Source organism: Zea mays, chromosome 1, assembly GCF_902167145.1.
Source record: "Zea mays cultivar B73 chromosome 1, Zm-B73-REFERENCE-NAM-5.0, whole genome shotgun sequence".
NCBI lineage: Eukaryota > Viridiplantae > Streptophyta > Magnoliopsida > Poales > Poaceae > Zea > Zea mays.
In genome coordinates this window covers 136,250,018-136,269,753 of record NC_050096.1, presented here as the reverse complement: position 1 = coordinate 136,269,753, position 19,736 = coordinate 136,250,018, and the positions used below count along the sequence as shown (strand labels likewise).

Here is a 19,736-nt window from a genome sequence, read left to right as displayed (position 1 = left end):
TTCACTAAAGCATGTTAGGCGCTGGAAGATGCAAAGTGATGTAACAAAGAGAGGGAAGTTTCAGTAGGGTCTAACAACCTTCCTCACCATGTCAGGCGCTGGAAGATTTACAGATTGGAAACGACTGACTAGGCATGTAAAGTCTTAACATAAATATAGCAAAAGAGAATATAACTAAAACAACTGACTGCGTATGTAAAGTCTTAACATAAATATAGCAGTTCAATGTCTCAAATATATGGCATCAAATCCTCCAAGGTACAACGATTTAACAATGACTTACCAGTTGCTTAAAAAGTTTTTGGAAGCCACACAACTTGACCATACCCTCTTAACAGCTGAGCATCATATTGAGAACACCATGGTAAACGGCTCGCTCAACCTTCAGAAGTAATTTGTGTTGAATGATACATCCAAACCCACCAATCTATGTTTCAAAATGAAAAAGGCGTCTTGGGTACAGCAGCGTCTACTCTTTACTTCCCGAAGAATTTAGAGAGGCGTATCGGGCCTTCCTCCTCGCTTTCACTGCCTCTGCGCTTGGACCTTGACCGGCTCTTCTTTTCCTTCCTTGTTCTCTTTGATCTCGACTGTGATCTAGACTTCCTTAAACCCCTATCCTCATCGTCGCTGCTTGAAGATTCTGAAGATGAGCTGGAACTTGACTCTGATGAACTTTTGTGCTGTTAAAGATTTAAAGGTGAGGGCATCAAACAAATTTTAAGTAAGCAAAGTACCTAGAACAGAGTTATCATAACTAAATATATTTCCATTAGGTAAATCACAACAATTTCACAAATAGGCAGCAGGTCATAAGCTAGAGTATACCTTTCTCCTCTTTTTACTTCTTTTCTTTGCGTCCTTATCCTTCCTCTCTGTTTTCAAACTTCTTTTTTCAGAAGAGCCATATAATAGATGCAATATATTTATATTTGAGGAATGGGAAGTGATGAAAATACTAAGATTCTAACATTACAGATATTTATTTGGTAGGTTGCCCATTACCTTTCTTGGAAGATGATGATTTTGAGTTTAACCTTGAGTGATTTCTTCCGTTTGCTAGCTTTTGAGCTCTTTCAGCATCCAGTTGAGCTCTATACTCTCTCATAATTTTGTCTTTGTCAGCCTTCAGCTCGCCCCTTTCAGTTCCTCTTCCTGACAGTGAATATGAATACCATCAATAACTACAGAACTGCTTATAAAAAAGTGTTGGCAATTAGAATAGATCTTGGAGTAACAATAAATGTTGCTAACATTAAAAGGCACAATATGCTTATCCAAATAGTGGTACTGAGTGCTGGAAACCTGGAATCTGTTACAAAATAAAACCGAGAACCTGAAAATCCTAAATAGGCCCTGTTTGGAATTACTAAGGTTCGTCTATAAAGACACTACGATTGGGACTTACTACTTACGAGTGACTCAATAGTCAACATATGAATCACCCAAGCAAAAACATCAAAACCAAGATGGAATACTGTTATTTTGAGTGAGGGCATGCAAAAGATGTGAATGTTTTATATAAAGGCTTCTGATATTAGATTATGGCGAGGTGACCAAAGTGGACGACACATAAAATGAGCACGATACTAGTCTGCCAGGGCAAAATTTCAGGATGCTAAGTATCCAATTATGACAGTTGCATTGCATTTTCATCTAAAGCAGATTACTAATGTAATCTAGCATGAGTAGTGCATTAGAATTTGCAACAAAGGGAGATATAGCTTCAGAAGAACCAAAGGACATGATTTCCTTGTCGAAGAATGGATTGGATATTCAAGAGTGAACAGGTAATTACCCCGTAGAAGGAGATGACTTCATCAACCGCTGAGTTAGAGCCAAAATTCTTCGCCAGATCAGAGATGCAAACATGGGCATGTTCCATGTAATCGCGACCTCCAATATTAGACCACTCCCCTGACCGGATGAACGGGACGAAGTTGTTCGACTTAGTTTGCTTGAGCTCAACAGACACCGTGTTCTCACAAACCCTCTCCATCTGCACATTATCCAAGGATGATTAGAACCCAGCAGAAAAGAAAGGTTTTTTAAGATAAACCACTCAACCAAAATATAAGCACTATATAAGATTCGATTGAAGAAACCCTTAAAACGAACAGGTTATTAGTTCCAAGGCAATGAATAAAAAATCCTACTCCAGCACTCCCACCCTGCTGCCAAGAACTAGAATTCCCTAGACATACTTGTTGCCACCACATATAGAACGCAATAGTTAAGTAGTGATACAACTAGTTGGTTGTTGATAGCGACGTGGAATCAGAAGTCCGATCTGGTAAAGCTAAGTGACAGGAGGAAAATCATTATTGGACAGGAAATGCTACATGTAACAATTTCTAGAGAGGGGCAAATGATAAAGAAAACACCCAATTGTCCTTCCAGCCAAAAAGGATATAACATCGTATATAAACTTGGCAAAGGAGCAAACAACTGTGGCAATATGATAGGACATCAGCAACCCCGGTTGTTCGTCTCAGTTGAGCTAATTAGCAGAGCCATGTAAAGCCTACACGTGTACATGCATTCTTGCGCACCACTCCATAATCCACTTCCTGTTTATTGCAACGTCCCTAGCAGGTAAAGGAACAAAGCTACCCCATTAAGGTCTAAAGGGCACCGTGGGCTACCAGCAGATGACATTATGTATATTTTAAGAGCTATAGATAAAGAATTATACTGGTGTGAGGAAATTCTCAATATGGCCCAGAATTGGTGTGAGGAAATTCTCAATATGGCCCAGAATTATACTGGTGTGAGGAAATTCAAATACAATCACTTAAATTAGTACCTATGAATAACTATGCTGCAAAGCCTACAACAGGTATGTTTGCAACAGAAACTTTATCGATAGGCTCACAATCTTTAGTCCAGAACTAGTAATATCTTATAGCAATTATTTTCCAGTACAAAGCAGCAAAAGTACCATTTTGATGCATAAATAAAATATTGAAGACTCTACGATATTTACAGCATATAATCCTGATTTTGCATGGTACTAATTTCTTCAGTTGTTCAAATGGTAATCATGAATGAGGATGCTTATTCTAAAAATACATTACCAGTAGCATTTTCAAGAGCGCGTGAGTACCAATATGGGCCAGAGCACTTTTAATTCGATCATGTCCTTCAAGGTCATCAACATAGCGTGAAACACTCTCCCCATGCTCGTAAGTCTCAACTAAAATAGCAGGATGAACATGTGGATAGAGAGGTCTTGGGAAAGATACATCCTTCCACCTTCGGAAGTTGTAGATAAACCGGCTCAGATGAGCAGCTTCCCTTGCAAGGTCAACTTCAGACATCATGAAGACAGCAAACTATTGTACACTCTCATCTAGGTGCAACCAATTCAGCGTGGGGATATATCTAGATATCTTTGCTACGACATTGATGATATTGAAATCTCTTCTTATTGAATCCCCTACACCAGGATGCATTACTTTTACTGCAACAGTTACACGCTTTGTCTACCGATTAGGATACCGGAATCGTAGAACAGTCCGATGCACTTGAGCAACACTTCCAGATGCAACAGGGTTCTCTTCAAAAATGTCTGATAGCTTTCGACCAAAAGCTTTCTCAACAGTTTTCTTAGCATAGGTAAAGCTGTGAGCTGGTGCTTTTGTGTGCAGCTTTGATAATTCAGTACAAAGGTCACTTGGAAACAGATCAGGGCGTGTTGCAGCCCATTGGCCCCATTTGATAAACACAGGACCTGCAAGCTCCAAAGTACTATGGACAAGTCGAAGCCATGTTTTCCTATACTTACTGCCAAGAGTCTCTGCAAATGGGGCCATCAGTATACTTGGAGTGAACAGCAATGCCAAATATATTTATCTGAAGATTATAATAACCAATTCTACTACCGAATATATTAGAGAGGTAACGTAAATACGGCCATCCTGAGCTCGCTCACGTATTGTGTAGTATTCTCCATCTGCAGATGTCTTCTGCGCTAGCATTACCTCTCCCGCAATAAAAGCGACAAGGTAAGGAGCTATATTAGACCTACTCACAGCCAAGCCAATGGCACAAGCAACCTTACTAAAAATTGGAGATGCTTTTGGTGCATGAGAACCTAGTGCTACAAGTCGCTTCCAGGCAAGCTGACTCTGAAATGCATTCTGAACCGAGATTGATGGGGGCTGAGCTAACCTTGAGGTAGACTTTGAAGTAGTCGCGGATGGCTGGATCGTAGAAGAAGGAATCGTTGGAGGCGGACATGCCGACGCCCTCTTCCCACGCCCATCGCACGTACTGCGTCTTGCCACCGTACGCCTCCAGGTTGTTCGCTAGGCTGAGGCTGTTCGCCAGGCTCAGGATCAGCCGCACCCCGTGCCGCCCGGCCTCCACGACCACCCGGTCCAGCGCCTGATGCGCACTCCATTGTTAAGCAGTTAGCACCACCCCAGAAACCCCAAGAGAATGGTACGAAGAAGCTCCGTCACCTTAACCCCAGTGGCGAGGGAGTGTCGACGCGGTCCGGCGGCGCGGGTCCGGCGACCCGGCGGCGCGGGTCCGGCGTCCCGGCAGCGCGGGTCCGGCGGCGCGGCTTGCAAGTCTGTGTTTGGCGGCGGCGGCGTGGAGGGGATGGAGCGTGTGAGAGACGGTGAGGTATAGATGAGTCCCGCGGGTTAAGGGTTTTGTTTTTTTTTAAGTTAAGTTCGACGGTTTTCTGCTGGCCCACGAACTTAAATTAAAAACGTGAGTACCCACGTTTCTAATACCTTAAGTTCGACGATTTTAGCTAGGCCGCACGAACTTAAATTAAAAACGTGGGTACCCACGTTCTTCGTCAAACCCATGAACTTAACTAAAATAAGAACGTCGGTACCCACGTTCTTAGTTTGCCCCACGAACTTTTGTCAGTTTCTTGTAGTGGTACCCACCATAACCGGAATGGGAGACCACGTCTCAGGTCGCGTGAGGAGGGCAATCTGCGGGCAGGTTCACTCAGGTACTAGGCTTACCGATTTACCATATTTCTCGGTATGTGTTTAGTACGTTCAAACGCTTGACACACGGTACCACACCTTAATCCTTATTCCAATTTTTATCCCGTGGACAACCAATCCCCATGGATTGTTGTCCACAAACCAGCATCATTATGATAAGAAAGTGGATACAACCAATTTCCTGATCTCGCGCGAGTGCTAGAAAAATCACTCGACTTCTATCGAGATCCTAATTAATAAAGCAGCTACTCGACCTAGCATACTAGTATTCATCTCAACAGGATTCCTGAGATCATGCAACTAGGGTTTCAAACAACTCCTACACTTAAGTGCACATTCAATCCTACAATCAATAAGTGTAGTAAAATAACATAAATAATAGGTTATGCATAAACCGGGGCTTGCCTTCCAAAGCAGTGGCAGGCAGATCCTCTGGTGCAGGCTCTGGTGCTGGATCTGGGGCTACCTCCTGAGCAGCTCCTTGCTCCGGCACGAGGACGTACTCTCTGTCAGCGAGGTTGCAGTCTATCGAATGCAATGAATATGTATGTCATGATTACGCAGGATTTAACAACATTATGCGAAAAGAAGAAAAACTAAGTTAGTTAGTAACTCAGGGTTTCTTGGTCATACGTGACTTTTAGTGGTTTATGCTTATCATTCTAGGTTTAGGTTTGGTTGAGAATAAGCATAGTGGATTTGTATTTTCCTTACATATTTCAGTGGGCAATTTAAAAAGGGTTTTGCTAGTGGGGTTAGGGTGACACAAGTTTCTACTATCAATTTCCCCTTTTTCATTTTTTTAATATGAATTCTAGTGTGGGTTTGAACTACAACAGTGGTTTAACCTTTTCCAAAAATTCTGTAAAAATTACAGTGGGTTGCCATTGGTCACTATAGTCTTTTCTAAGAATTTGAGGTCCAGAATAAAAAGATTATGCCTTGGACAAAAATAACAAAAGTTGGGCAAAGGGGGTCACTTTGCACTACAACTCTTAACTAGGGGTGGGTTCTGTCCTAAGGGTTATTTTTGTTGGCATCTAACAGTAATCACAAGCTTCTGTGCCAAAAATCACAGAAAGTTAATTGGTGGTTATTTAGTTGTGATTTTCTAAAGTTTAATGTCAAAAAGGCACTTTCTACTATCTTGTTATTTGAAAAATGTCAAACAGCAGATTTCATATTTTTCCTACGTTCTTAATAACAATTCATTAATTATCTCAAGGTTTGGGGTGTTTTCACCTTGGGATTATGTTTCTAGGGTTTTTCTAAGTTTTCCTTGTTTTCTTAAAAATAAAAGATATCCCAATTACTTTGTACTAAACCAGAGTATAATAGATTTTTCTAGTGAACTATACTGAATAAGTAGACTAACAAAAATATGGATGCTCCTTGGTTCTCTATTTAAGTTACCTTTTCTATTTTCTTTAACTTTAAGCACAAGGTGAAATAAATGGCAAACTTTACCTTAATGGGGTATACAGAGGGGTTTATCATTTTTAAACAGATCAGTAGGTGATCAAGTACTTCTCTAAATTTTCTTAACTTCAGTTAAATAGTGTAACTATTTTTCCTTATTTCTTTTTGCCTTTGGCCAATTAATCATTTAATTCACAACTCTAAAGTTTTCTATAACACTGAGGGGTTTTATATTTTTCTTAAGTAGTTTACATTATTTAAGATCTGGCAAAATTGGTTTGACTCGATTTGGGTGAACAGAACAGAAGATATGAATTATTCGAGTTCTGTTTGAATTTAAATCAGATTAAATAAAAGGTTTCCTGGAAAAACCACTTTGCACCGAAGTCCTCGGGTTCTTTCCAAACTAATCCTCTCAGTTATACCCCTGCGCTACTATTCCCCTGAGTCACTGACAAAGCGCAAAACCCCCTAGCCTTTTCTTCTTCTCCCCCGCGGTCCCTCCCTAGGTTTAAACAGTACCCGCGGAAAAGAAAAGGGCGGCGCGGCTTACCATCGGCGGGAGAGGTCCGGCGAGGGGCAGGGTTGGCTCCGAGAGTTCCTGGCGGTCACAACGGTGTACGACTCGACGGTGGCGGTCACGACGGTACGGCTCGACGTCCGGTCCACGCGCGCAGGCGGGTGGTCTCGTCGGTGGCGGTTGTTCCGGCTAAACCACGACGATCTAGTTCAATCAAAGGGCACGATGAGCTTCACGGGGTGACGTAGAGGCTGTGTGCACAAGGAATCGAAGAATGGAGCAGAGGATTACCCGGTCTACGCTCACCGGCGGTCGGGCGAAGTCTGGCGACCGTGGACTGGCTTCTCCGGCGAAGCAAACTCCGATTCCTTGCTCGGGGAGCTTCACCGAGGTGTGCACAGTCTTCTCCGAGGGTTGGGAAGGGTTCTGTTGGCCGGTCTACGGTGGCAGGGGCTCGGGTGGTCGCGGGGCACGCCGTGCATGGGGCAAACGCCGGTGGATTCGGGCTCCGGTGAAGTCGAGCGTGCGCGGAGGGGTACGGCCGAAGTCCCTAGGGGCTTTATAGGCGCGGGCGCGGGCAACGGCACCGGCTGGGCTTTGGCGCGACGCGGAGCACGCGAGGTCGGGCGTGGGCATGCTCTGGCGCGCGCAGAACGCGTCGAACACGTGGAGGTGTTCATCTGCCCGTGTTCAAAAGCATGCTGAGATCGCAAACGTGCGAATCTTGGCAAAAATCCGGCGCAGACCTCTTCCTGGCACCTATGGCTATCTCTTGTATGTGAGTTCCAAGGGAAGATAAGCCCTAGGTCAGAAGATATGTGGATGTCAAATCTGGCGTGTCCCCCTGCCCGCTGCACGACAAAAGTGATGCCAAGACATGTCAAATGTCAAGGGCTCGGTCTCAACTTTTTCCAGGGGGTGCCTTAGGTGGTATGCCACATTTTTGGTATAGAACTTAGGTGGTTTTGGTGCCATCTTCAAGGTGAACACGGTGGATCTTTAGATTAGGTGTAGATTTTGACTTAGAGAGAATTAGAGAGCTCTAGCTGTTTCTCTACTTAAGGAATGGATTTGGGGTTTCTTAAGGGGTCTTTTAGAAATGTTTCCTCTCTATATTTGTAGATTAATAAGTTACTTAACTTTATGCCAAAGGTTTGGTCATGATTTGCACCTTTGCTTAATCTCTCCCCTTCAACCAAGGTGTTTAGGAGATAGGGGTTCAAGAGAGGTCTAGGGTTTACTCCCTTCTTGTCCAAGGTGATAAGTGCCACAAGCTTGGGTAATGCTTTTGGTCATTCACATTTCTTGGTTAAAACCTAGTCTCCAAGGTTCTTATACTCTTCTCCTTAAGTTTCTTACACATGTGATCACAGTCATTAGTGCATAGATGTGCCCTAGCCATGGTAACACCTGGGGTGTTACAATATTGCTGCACATTCTTAGGTTAAAGCTGCTATTAGTGAATTTACTGATTTTTCTTTAATTTGGTGGCGTGAGTATAAAATAAAACATCCCACTGCCATTCCAACCACTTGGGATCAGTTGAAAGCTGCGATGCGACATCGATTTGTGCCTTCGTATTATGCTCGTGATTTGCTTAATAAAATGCAGCGTTTTCAGCAAGGTTCTCAATCTGTTGAGGACTATTTCCAGGAGTTACAAAAAGGTATGATTCGTTGTGGGATATTGGAGGACAACGACGCTGCTATGGCACGTTTTCGTGGTGGTTTAAACCGCGAAATCTAGGATATACTTGATTATAAGGAATATTATGATATGACTACTTTATTTGAATATGCTTGCAAAGCTGAACGTGAAGTGCAGGGACGCTGCTCGAAGCCATATTCTAACCCTTTTGCAGGACGAAGCTCGAAATCCACCTCAGCACCAGTTCCCCCTGCGCCATCCACGTCCACCACTACTCCACGCGAGAAGACGACCAAACCAGGCAGCACTGCCCCACCCACAGGTCGTACACGGGATATTCAGTGTCATCGCTGTAGAGGATTTGGCCATGTGATTCGGGACTGCCCAAACAAGCGCACTTTGCTCATTCATGACGATGGTGAGTACTCTTCCGCTAGTGATTCTGAAGAAATTGAACATTAACTACTTGCCACTGACCATGTAGCTCAGGCGGAGGTACATGTCAACCCGGGCAACGCTGATAGGTATGAAAGTCTTGTTGTGCAGTGTGTTCTTAGTACACAGGTTGCTTTGCCCGAGAAGAATGAACGACACATTCTGTTACATACAAAGGGTGTTGTGCAGGAGCGGTCAATTCGCATCATTATCGACAGCGGCAGTTGCAACAATTTGGTGAGTACCATGCTGGTCGAAAAGTTGTCATTACCCACTCGTAAGCATCCAAACCCATATCACATTCAATGGCTTAATGATGGTGGTAAAATAAAAATCACACGTTCCGTGCGTGTTCCTTTCTCCATGGGTGATTATTCTGATTTTGTTGATTGTGATGTTATTCCCATGGAAGCATGCTCTTTGTTACTTGGTCGACCTTGGCAATATGATACTGATAGCTTGCATCATGGTCGTTCGAATCATTATTCTTTCATTTTTAAGGGTCAGAAAATAATTATACATCCAATGACACCTGAACAAATTGTTAAAGATGATCTTGCCCGAGCTGCTATAACTGCTAAACAACTTGATCCATCGCCCTCTATTCCTTCTGAAATCAAGTTGAAGGCTCTTGTTTTACTTGCTACACGTGCTGATTTTGATGATCTACACGGTGCTCATTTGCCATGCTATGCACTTGTATGCTCTAGTGTCCTCATTTCGCTTGATGATCTTTGGCTATTCCCCCTGTGGTTGCTAACCTTTTGCAAGAGTACGCTGATGTCTTTCCCAAAGACTTACCACCAGGTCTCGCACCGCTTCGTGGCATTGAGCACCAGATTGACCTCATCTCCGGCGCACAGCTTCCGAACCGCGCATCGTACCGTACAAATCCGGACGAGACGAAGGAGATTCAGCGCCAGGTACAGGCGTTGCTTGACAAGGGATACATTCGTGAGTCTCTTAGCCCTTGCTCTATTCCTGTGTTACTTGTTCCCAAGAAAGATGGGTCATGGCGTATGTGTGTAGACTGTCGTGCTATTAATAACATCACTATTCGTTATCGATATCCTATACCACGCCTTGATGATATGCTAGATGAGCTTAGTGGTGCCATTATTTTTACTAAGATTGATTTGCGTAGTGGTTACCACCAGATTAGAATGAAACTGGGCGATGAATGGAAAACGGCTTTTAAAACGAAATTTGGTTTATATGAATGGTTGGTTATGCCGTTTGGATTGACTAATGCTCCCAGCACTTTTATGCGAGTGATGAATGAAGTTCTGAGGCCCTTCATAGGATTGTTTGTGGTTTTTTATTTTGATGATATCCTTATTTACAGCAAATCTAAGAAAGAGCATTTGGAACATTTAAGTGCTGTTTTTGATGCATTGCGTGCTGCCCAGTTATTTGCTAACATGGAAAAATGCATCTTTTGCACACGACGTGTCTCGTTTCTTGGTTATGTTGTTACTCCACTGGGCATTGAGGTGGATAGCAGCAAGATTGCTGCCATTCGGGAGTGGCCTACACCGACGCCGGTCACACAAATTCGGAGCTTTCTTGGACTTGCCGGTTTCTACCGCAAATTTGTTCGTGATTTTAGCTCCATTGCAGCGCCTCTACATGAGGTTACAAAGAAAGATGTGTCGTTTGCTTGGAGTGATTCGCAGGAGGTAGCGTTCAGCACTTTGAAAGATAAGTTAACCCAAGCTCCCCTATTGCAATTGCCTGATTTTAATAAAGTGTTTGAGCTTGAATGCGATGCTAGCGGTATTGGGCTAGGTGCTGTTTTGTTACAAGAAGGAAAACCAGTTGCTTATTTTAGTGAAAAAATAAGCGGTGCTAGTCTGAAATATTCTACTTATGATAAGGAGCTTTACGCTTTAGTGCGCACTTTGCATACATGGCAGCACTATCTTTGGCATCGTGAGTTCATAATTCATTCTGATCATGAGGCTTTAAAACATATTCGTTCCCAAACAAATATGAACTGTCGTCATGCTAAATGGGTAGAATTCATTGAGTCTTTTCCTTACATTATTAAACACAAGAACGGGAAGGACAATGTTATTGCTGATGCTTTGTCTCATCGCTATACCATGCTGTCACAGTTAGATTTTAAAATCTTTGGTTTGCACACTGTGAAAGATCAATATGTTGACGATGCTAATTTTAAAGATGCTTTCGGCCATTGTATTAATGGGAAACCATGGGGCAAATTTCACATACAGGATGGGTTCCTGTTTCGCGCTAACAAGCTGTGTGTTCCAGCTAGCTCGGTTCGTCTTTTGTTGTTACAGGAAGCGCATGGAGGCGGTCTCATGGGGCACTTTGGCGTCTACAAGACACATGAGGTGTTGGCTGCCCACTTCTTTTGGCCTCGGATGCGCGCTGATGTTGAGCGCCTTGTTGCACGCTGCACTACTTGTCAGAAAGCTAAGTCACGGTTGAACAACCATAGTTTGTATATGCCTTTGCCTGTTCCTACTTCCCCTTGGATTGATATTTCGATGGATTTTGTTTTGGGATTGCCTAGAACTAAGAAGGGGAGGGATAGCATTTTTGTGGTTGTTGATCGATTCTCCAAATGGCTCATTTCATACCTTGTCATAAGACTGATGATGCTAGCAATGTTGCTGAATTGTTTTTTAGAGAGATTATTCGTTTGCACGGTATTCCCAATACAATAGTCTCGGATCGTGATGCTAAGTTTCTCAGTCATTTTTGGATATCTCTATGGAATAAATTGGGAACTAAATTGCTGTTTAGCACCACTTGTCACCCTCAGACTGATGGTCAAACTGAGGTAGTTAATCGAACTATGGCTTAGGGCTATTTTAGACAAAAATTTGAAACGTTGGGAGGATTGCTTGCCCTTTTACAAAGATGTGCCCTTTTCAAATTGTTTATGGTTACATTCCTAGGGCGCCTATTGCTTTGTTTTCACTTGATGCTGCGGACGCCCCACACATAGATGTTGTTGCACATGTAGAACAAATGATTAAACTCAACAAAACATTGCTGCTGCTAATGCTAAATATCATATTACTGGTAGTAAAGGCCGGAAAATAGTTACTTTTGAACCTGGTGATATGGTTTGGTTGCATTTGAGAAAGGATCATTTTCCTACTTTGCGCCGTTCTAAATTGATGCCTCGTGCTGCTGGTCCTTTTAAGATACTAACCAAGATTAATGCTAATGCTTATATCCTTGACCTGCCTCCGGAGTTTGGTGTTTCCACTAGTTTTAATGTTGCAGATTTGAAACCGTATGCGGGAGAAGATGAGGAGTTGCCGTCGAGGACGACTTCAGTTCAAGAAGGGGAGGATGATGAGGACATCAACACCAATATGAGTACATCTACACCAGCAACACCTTCTCCAGCCCAGGCACCATCTTCCCCAATCCAGGCGCCACCCCTTCCACCTGGGCTGGTGACTCGGGACCATGCAAGAGAATTGAACTACATCATGCTATTAAAGAACGAAGGCCCAGAAGATTAGAAGATGGCCCAATAGGAAGGCCCGGATGGGGCGCCTAGGGAAGTCGTGAACAGTAACCGCGGTACTGTAGCACCAGCCCTATTGTTCACGCCTCTCCTCTATTTAGTCAGAGTCCTGTTTCATTTAGAACTTGAGTTTTGTTTACATCTAGCTTTAGCTACCCCAGAACACGCACAAATACGTGCTGCCCTCTGTGATTCAGAACTCCACCTCGAGTGATATTAAGATTGCTCGCATCTTTTTCTTGTTCGTTCTTCGATTGTGCATAGGAAACGATCTTCGTGATCAGGCTGATCTTGCATCAGCAAGGTCGGTAACCATTGGGAGTTGGTTCAGTGATTGCATTGGCGCTTCGGGTTCGCTCGTCGTAGTCGGATCGTGAGGGTCTACTTCCACCAAATCGGAATTATCTCCACTCACCGAAAGATCCGGCACTCCAGCTCTATCACTTCTCTCTCTCTCGCAGCCACGACATCTCGTCGGCCCTCCCTGTTGCACGCGGCTCGCTCGTGCAGCCCGAGCTCCCCTCGGTGCGCGGCATGTGCAACTGTTGCGCGCGGCTCGGCAGTGCAGCTTGCAGGCGTAGCCATTGCGCGCGGCCCTGCGTGCCCGGCGCGGCCCGCTGCGTGCGGCTCGCGCGGCCAACGCGGCGCGCAACCGGCGCGGCTCGCCTGGTGCGCCTGGCGTGGCCCCGCGCACTTCGGCGCGACCCGCTGCTCGCGGCCTAGCTGTGCTCCGGCGCGGCCTGTGCGTGTGCCCCCGGCACAGCCTCGCGCTCGCGTCGGGCGTGGCCCGTGCGTGTGCCCTCGGCGCGGCCTGCGTGTGGCTGGCGTGCCCGGCGCAACCTCGCGCGTATCCTGCGTGACCCCGTCATGTCGTCATTGCCATCGTCGTTCATGCCCGCAGCAGCCCCGGCGTAATCTGCGCGGCATAGCGGCAGCCTCGCTGTCGCTTCGCGTCGTGCGCGTAGCACGTCCTCGTGCTTCGCCACGAGCTCGTCCAGTCGTCCGCCGTCGTCGCGGAGTGAGCATCGTCTACGCGTTAGTAACATTGTTTCGCCATGTCTCATGTTTTAATTAATTAATTAAGTTTTTGTTTAACTAACGTTAATTAATTAGGCTTTTCAAGTAAACTAATTTATAGTTGAGTTGCGCTTTATAAATGCACGTCGACGTGATTAATAGTAACTCAAACGTTCTGCCCTAATGTTCGTTTAATATAAATGCGACGTTTATTTAGTTTATCTCACATGTCGCGCGCGTGGTTTTGCACGTGGTTACGTGCTGATCCGCGTGTCGTTCACGCACATCGTCGCGTTGGTTCGCGCGTGTCGCGCGATGTTGTGCACTTTGTTTCGCACAGTGTCACGTGTCGTCACACATCATTCGCGTGGGTCGCGCGTTGTCACGCACGCTGTTCGCACGTGTGGCGCTCGCCGTCAGCGTGTTTGTTCGCGTGTCCGGTCCATGCGTTATTCGCGTGTTGTTGCGTGCGTGATCACGAGTCGTTCATGCGTGTCACACGTGCTGTTTCACATGTGTCGTGCACGTCGTTTTCTTGCGTGTCGCGCGGCGTTCGCGCATGTCGCGCGCTGCCCTCGCGCGATAGTAGACCGTTCGCTTATAATCACTGATGTCGGTTTAATTAACTATTTGTTTAATCATCGACTGTTAAAATAGTAAGTTAGTCAAAATGAAGTAGTACTTTTAATTTACATTTGATTAATATCAATTAATATAATTATGATGAATTTGATGTTCTAATTAGTACTTGTTTGACGTAAACGCGCTAACCCCTTGACCATAGCTTCGTCTATCGTGGTTATTTTCCCCGCATGACCATAGAAGCACTCTCTTATTTTTATAATGGTTGTTTTGATAATATTTTATCTTGTATGGTGTAATGTTCTTATGCAAGTCTATGTTTGCTTGTGTCTGTTTGTATTTGTTGCATGTCACGAATAGATCGTGAGCTTTTTCCAAGCTTCGAGGAATCGACGGTCAAGCTTCGGCTACCAAATGATCCAGTTCTTCGAGTTCTACGAGATTGAAGACCCTGAGCATCTGTTTGGTGAAGGCAAGTGCCCTCTGACCCATTATGTCCCATTTACTTTATAATTCATTGTCCCGCATACTATGAACAACCTAAGGATTGACTAGCTTTCTATTTACCTTGTCCTTGAATACCTTTTGTGTTACTATGGTTAGCTTCATGCTATTGCTTTACTTTAATCAATGAACATGATGGGATACAATGAGGATATTATGATTTTATTCTTGATATGATGATATTGTGACATTTAAGGGGGCTCGAGCAGTTTCTCGAGTGCCTCTCCGTAAGGACCTGTTCGTTGGATGACCGCCCAGGAAAACAGTGCAACCATGAGGGTGGTATGGGACGCCCTTAGCTGAATAATTAGACGAACTGGGGTGTAGTTCGCTTCACCGTCATGCCGTCAAATGGGCTCGGTGTATGCGGCTTGCTCTGCCAAGGGTGGATTGCCCCTTGGCGAGGAGTGCGGTACATTTAGGAAACCTAACGGCGGCTACAGCCTCAGGGAATCTTTGTAAAGGCTTCATAGTGAATCCTTGGCCATTCACCTCAGGAGTGAATAAGGGTCCTGCAAGCCCGGGCTAGAGAGGGAATCACGACTCGTGGGTAAAGTGCGCAACCTCTGCAGAGTGTTATGAAACTGATATATCAGTCGTGCTTGCGGTTATGAGCAGCCAAGGGAGCTCCATTGATTAGAGACACATTGATCAGTGATGTTTTGTTTATAGATGATGATGAGGATAATGATGCTTTTTATGATTATGATTATTCTTTTGGTTTCTGGTATTCATTCCGTTTGGAAAGAGTACTTTTGGGTTAACAACTCGGGTTAATGTTAAAACCTGGCTCTCTACTATTAATAATTACCTGACCAACTAAAAGCAACTGCTTGATCTTAACCCCACATAAAGCTAGTCCACCTCAGCCAAATGGGACATTTGTTGAGTACGTTGATGTGTACTCACCCTTGCTTTCAGAAAACACCAGGTTGCCTTTGGTGCAATCTATGCTCAGGTAAAGAAGAAGGTGTCGAGGCGGATCTCCAGGAGTTCCAGGACTTCGACGAGTTCGAGGATTAGGCTAGCGACCTCCCCCAGTCAGCTGCCTATGGTGGGTTGTTTATGTTGGCTACGTTTCGATTCTGTGTACTTTGATTTATATTATGTAAATGGCTCTAGTCTGTAATATTATTACTTACTCTTTATTGTTATTCGAAGCATTGTGCTATGATGAGTCATTTATGTAATCGTTATGTACGTGAATTACTGATCCTGGCACGTACATGGTTCACATTCGGTTTACCTTCAAAACCGGGTGTGACATAAGTGGTATCAAAGCTGTGCTGACTGTAGGACCGCTGACCTAGAGTAGCATTGGCTGTTTTAAGGACTTCTTGACTGTTACTTCACCTCATCATTGATTCTGCTTCAAATTTTTAGTCATCTTGACTAATTCTATGTTGTGCTCCTATATGCCCCTTGTCAAAAACTATTTTATTCTAGCATGGTCTATACTTCTCTCAGTCTATTAGATCTGATCTCACTCTTATGCTTGCGACATCTTTGTAGATGCCCCCTGACTATAACCTTCTTGCCTTTTTGGGATTTTTCCCTCGTTCGTCATTAAATTGCTACCATCGGGCAAACTCTAGTTCTTTGGTATTGACATGCACGTACACCTAGATTCTTCAATACTCTTGTTTCGAATACCTACATCTAAATTTCTCCCGCCTACTTAAACACTCCAGTTTAACGCCCATGACCTTCTTGTCTTCTGAGATCCCTTCCTATTCCACTATTGAGTTGTCATCCTTTAGCCTTTTCTATTCCCTTGTCTTGGTATGCCCGTATCCTTGGAATCTTGCATACCCCAATGACTGCTCAAGACATTTCAATTCACATGCCCTTGACCACTCTTGTTTCTAGACGATCCATGAGCGATCATTGTATTTTGTACATCCTTGGTGATCTCGTTGATCCTTATAACTTCTCTCAGTAATGAATTGTTTTTTACTTCAACCACTCTGTTGGAACCTTACCTACCTTACCCTTGATTGTTTTCTTCACTTTGTCGCTTTGCGAGTCTTGCCTTAACTATATCCTTTGTTATGCTTTTAATTATTATCATATGCACCCTTGACACCTCTATATCTTACCTTGATGTTTATCTTATACCTACCCTTTAAAATCTTCTCTCTCCCATCTCAATCTGAGAATTGTATGTTTTACCTAATTTTCTCTTGAACGTATTATCTTCTTTGTCAATTTCGAGTTTTTAACTCCATCCTTTGTCGTGTTTTTGTTTGTTATTGCCTTTGCCTTTCTCATCCCTTAACCTTACCTTGGCGATTACATTATGTCTGTTATCTACAATCTCCAATCTCCCATCCCAATTTGGGAGAGGTGTTTTACTTACCTCACCCTCAGGTATATTCTCTTCTTTATCGTGTGTAATCTTGTGCGCAACTCCATTCTTTGTTGTACTCATACCACTAGCTCTCCAATGCCTTCATCTTTTCTCTCATACCCTTGTCTGTTGTTGCCTTTGACCCTTGCGATATTGAGGCCTTCTACCTAAATGTTTACTTTGAACTTATCCTTTAAAAGTCTCCCCTTCCTTTCAACCCAGTTTGAGAGTTGTGAGTTACCTATCTCTCCCTTGATTTCTTTTCACTTCTTGTTGCCTTAAAAGTTTTGTGTTAATTCCATCCCTTGCTGTGTTTTTATTTGCTATCACCTTCACCTTGTCCATTGATCTTGCCTTGATACTCATCTTTATTCCTACTCTTTAAAGATTCCCTCTCTTCTACCTCAATTTGAGAGTGGCAATTTACCCATCTGGCTCTTGGACGTACCCTCTGTTTTTTCCATTTGCAGGTTCTGTCTTAACTCCATCCTTTAGGGTACTTATATCATTCGTCTTATGCCTATTTACCTCCTCTCATACATCCTTGTTCGTTAATACCTTAAAAAATCCCTGTAATATCTATACCCTTACCTTCATGCTTACTTTGAACTTACCCTTTAAAGCCTCCTCTTTTCCATCCCTATTCGAGGATAATGCCTCATCTATTTCATAATTGACTGCTCCCCCTTCTTTGCCATCTTGCAAGTCTTGCCTCAAATACATTCTTTGTTGTGTATTTGCCCGTTATCACCTTAACCCTTGTCATCCCTCAATATTTACCATGATCCTTATCTTGCACCTGCATTTTAAAGCCTCCTCTCCCATTTCATTTCAAGAGTGATGCCTTACCCATCCCGCTCTTGTTGGTTCCCTTTTTTCCTCTATTGCGTTGCAAGTCTTGTCCTAACTCTATCTTTTGGTGTGCTTTTGCCTTTCACCTCTGATGAGGACATCACTATGAGTACGACTACACCAACAGCACCTCCACATCAAGCGCCACTTCCTTCATTAGCTAGGCCAATCACTCGGGCCCGTGCTAGAGATCTTAACTTCACCATGCTACTGAAGATTGAGGGCCCAGAAGAATAGACGACCAGCCCAACTGCGGCCCATAGTGGACGACCTAGGGTTGGCCGCTCCTAGGGGCTGCGCCCCCTCTCTATTTATCCAGGAGTTGCGCCTCCTTTGTTCTTGGAGTTTTGTTTTACATTAGCTTTAGCTACTCTCGAACACGCGCAAACCAGCGCTGTCTTCGTGTATTCAGAACTCCACCCTCGAGTAATAGATTAGATTGCTCGCATCTTTTTCTTGTTCGTTCTTCGATTGCGCACAGGAAACGATCTTCGTGATCAGGCCGATCTCGCATCAGCAAGGTCGGTAACCACAGGGAGTTGGTTCAGTGATTGCTCGTCGTAGTTGGATCGCAAGGGTCATCTTCCGCCAAATCGGAATTATCTCCACTCGCCGAAAGATCGGGCACCTCAGCTATATCAAGTGGTATCAGATTTCCAGGTTGATTGGTGAGTTTATCGAGTGTTTTTTCTCCTACAGTCCACAAAACCACATAAAAATTCAGGTTAGACCTTATACCAGCACCCTTTTGAGCCTCGCACTTTCTTTCAATAATCTGCATTGTTGAATTTGTGTGCTTTCGCGTCATTTGTTGTTGGTCGCATTGTGTTTTCCACCATTCAAACCCTAGCGCGCCGCCACCATCTCCCGTTTGATCACGCTACAAACTGAGTCAACACCGTTTCCTTGTTTCTCCTTCGGTTACGTAAAAAAAACAGAAACAAAAAAAAGAAAACCAAAGAAAAAAAGAAAACGAAAGAGAAAGGATAGAACCAGAGAACAAACAAAAAAATGGGGAAAGGAAACAAAGCGGTTGTCTCATCTCGGTCGTTTTTAACCATAACTTGAGGTACCTTCCTTAAACCGGGAATAACTTTTCGCTCGGTTGTTCAAAAAATCTGAAATTTTTACAGGAGCTTGTTGGCACCATTCTGAAATTTTTATAGGAGCTTGTTGACACCATTCAACCTGTTTGGTTTCGATAAAATTGTCAAAAAAATTCGGGAAAATAAAGAAAAAAATTCGTCAAAGTTCTTGCACGCTTTTCAGAGAACTTGCTCTTTTTCTGTAGACCACATCTGATCTCTGTTTTAGGTGAAACTTGGTGTAGCTCCTATTTTGTTGCTTCTTGTGCTGAGAAAAATATCAAAAAAATCATACAAAAAAAGAAAAACAAAATCACCTGTGATTCCTACTAGTGCCTTTTTGGCCTCGCTAGTACAATATTTACGGTATTACCATTTTGCTAGTTCCATCCGTCCTTTGCACTTGTGGCCAGCAATATAGTTTCGTGTTTTGCACTACAATTCAACTTTGCATTATTGTTTGATCGTGCTAACCCTTGACTTGAGTGCAGCCTACCCAGAACTCCACATATTTCTACGACGAGCAGGTTTCTGTCTCTCCAGGCAATCGCTCATCCAATCTTTCACCAGTTCCACCTGTTGGTTGCAGTTCACCACTGTGGCTTGGTAAGAATGGATAAGAACTTGATAACAACATTCCATTGAGCGAGTTGTCACCACCATTCCCCTGTTGTCGTCGGTTTTTCTCCTTTTGGTGTTTTGGTGTTTGCGCTAACTATGGCAGGAGCACATGTCACGGTGGATGCCCAGTTGCAGGAAGTAAGGGGACAAGTTGATGGACTTGCTGCTGACATTAGGACGATGCATGAACGGCTTGATTCAACGGTCACTTCGACGA

At 43.9% G+C, this 19,736-nt stretch overlaps 1 protein-coding gene and 1 pseudogene across 1 annotated transcript; both read right to left on the bottom strand.

Annotated features, from left to right (window-relative positions):
- Positions 1 to 314: 314 nt before the first annotated feature.
- On the bottom strand, positions 315 to 1,999 carry LOC111590446 (corepressor interacting with RBPJ 1). Its single transcript, XM_023301258.1, has 6 exons — positions 1,799 to 1,999; positions 1,306 to 1,312; positions 1,006 to 1,155; positions 829 to 875; positions 507 to 683; positions 315 to 382 (listed from the first exon to the last, which is right to left on the bottom strand). The coding sequence occupies exons 1-6, from the start codon at positions 1,997 to 1,999 to the stop codon at positions 332 to 334; spliced, it is 633 nt and encodes a 210-aa protein (XP_023157026.1). The 3' UTR covers positions 315 to 331.
- Positions 2,000 to 3,062: 1,063 nt separating this feature from the next.
- The window catches only part of LOC109943303 (probable serine/threonine-protein kinase abkC), a 39,491-nt pseudogene continuing 22,817 nt past the window's right edge, over positions 3,063 to 19,736 (bottom strand).

What these genes read in the sequence shown, in the direction of transcription:
- LOC111590446 (XM_023301258.1), bottom strand. Translation starts at nt 1,999, where the DNA reads ATGGAGAGGGTTTGTGAGAACACGGTGTCTGTTGAGCTCAAGCAAACT. An exon ending in ATCATCATCTTCCAAGAAAG is followed by an intron (nt 876 to 1,005) that starts GTAATGGGCAAC and finishes GTTTGAAAACAG; the next exon opens with AGAGGAAGGATAAGGACGCA. An exon ending in GAAGTAAAAAGAGGAGAAAG is followed by an intron (nt 684 to 828) that starts GTATACTCTAGC and finishes AATCTTTAACAG; the next exon opens with CACAAAAGTTCATCAGAGTC.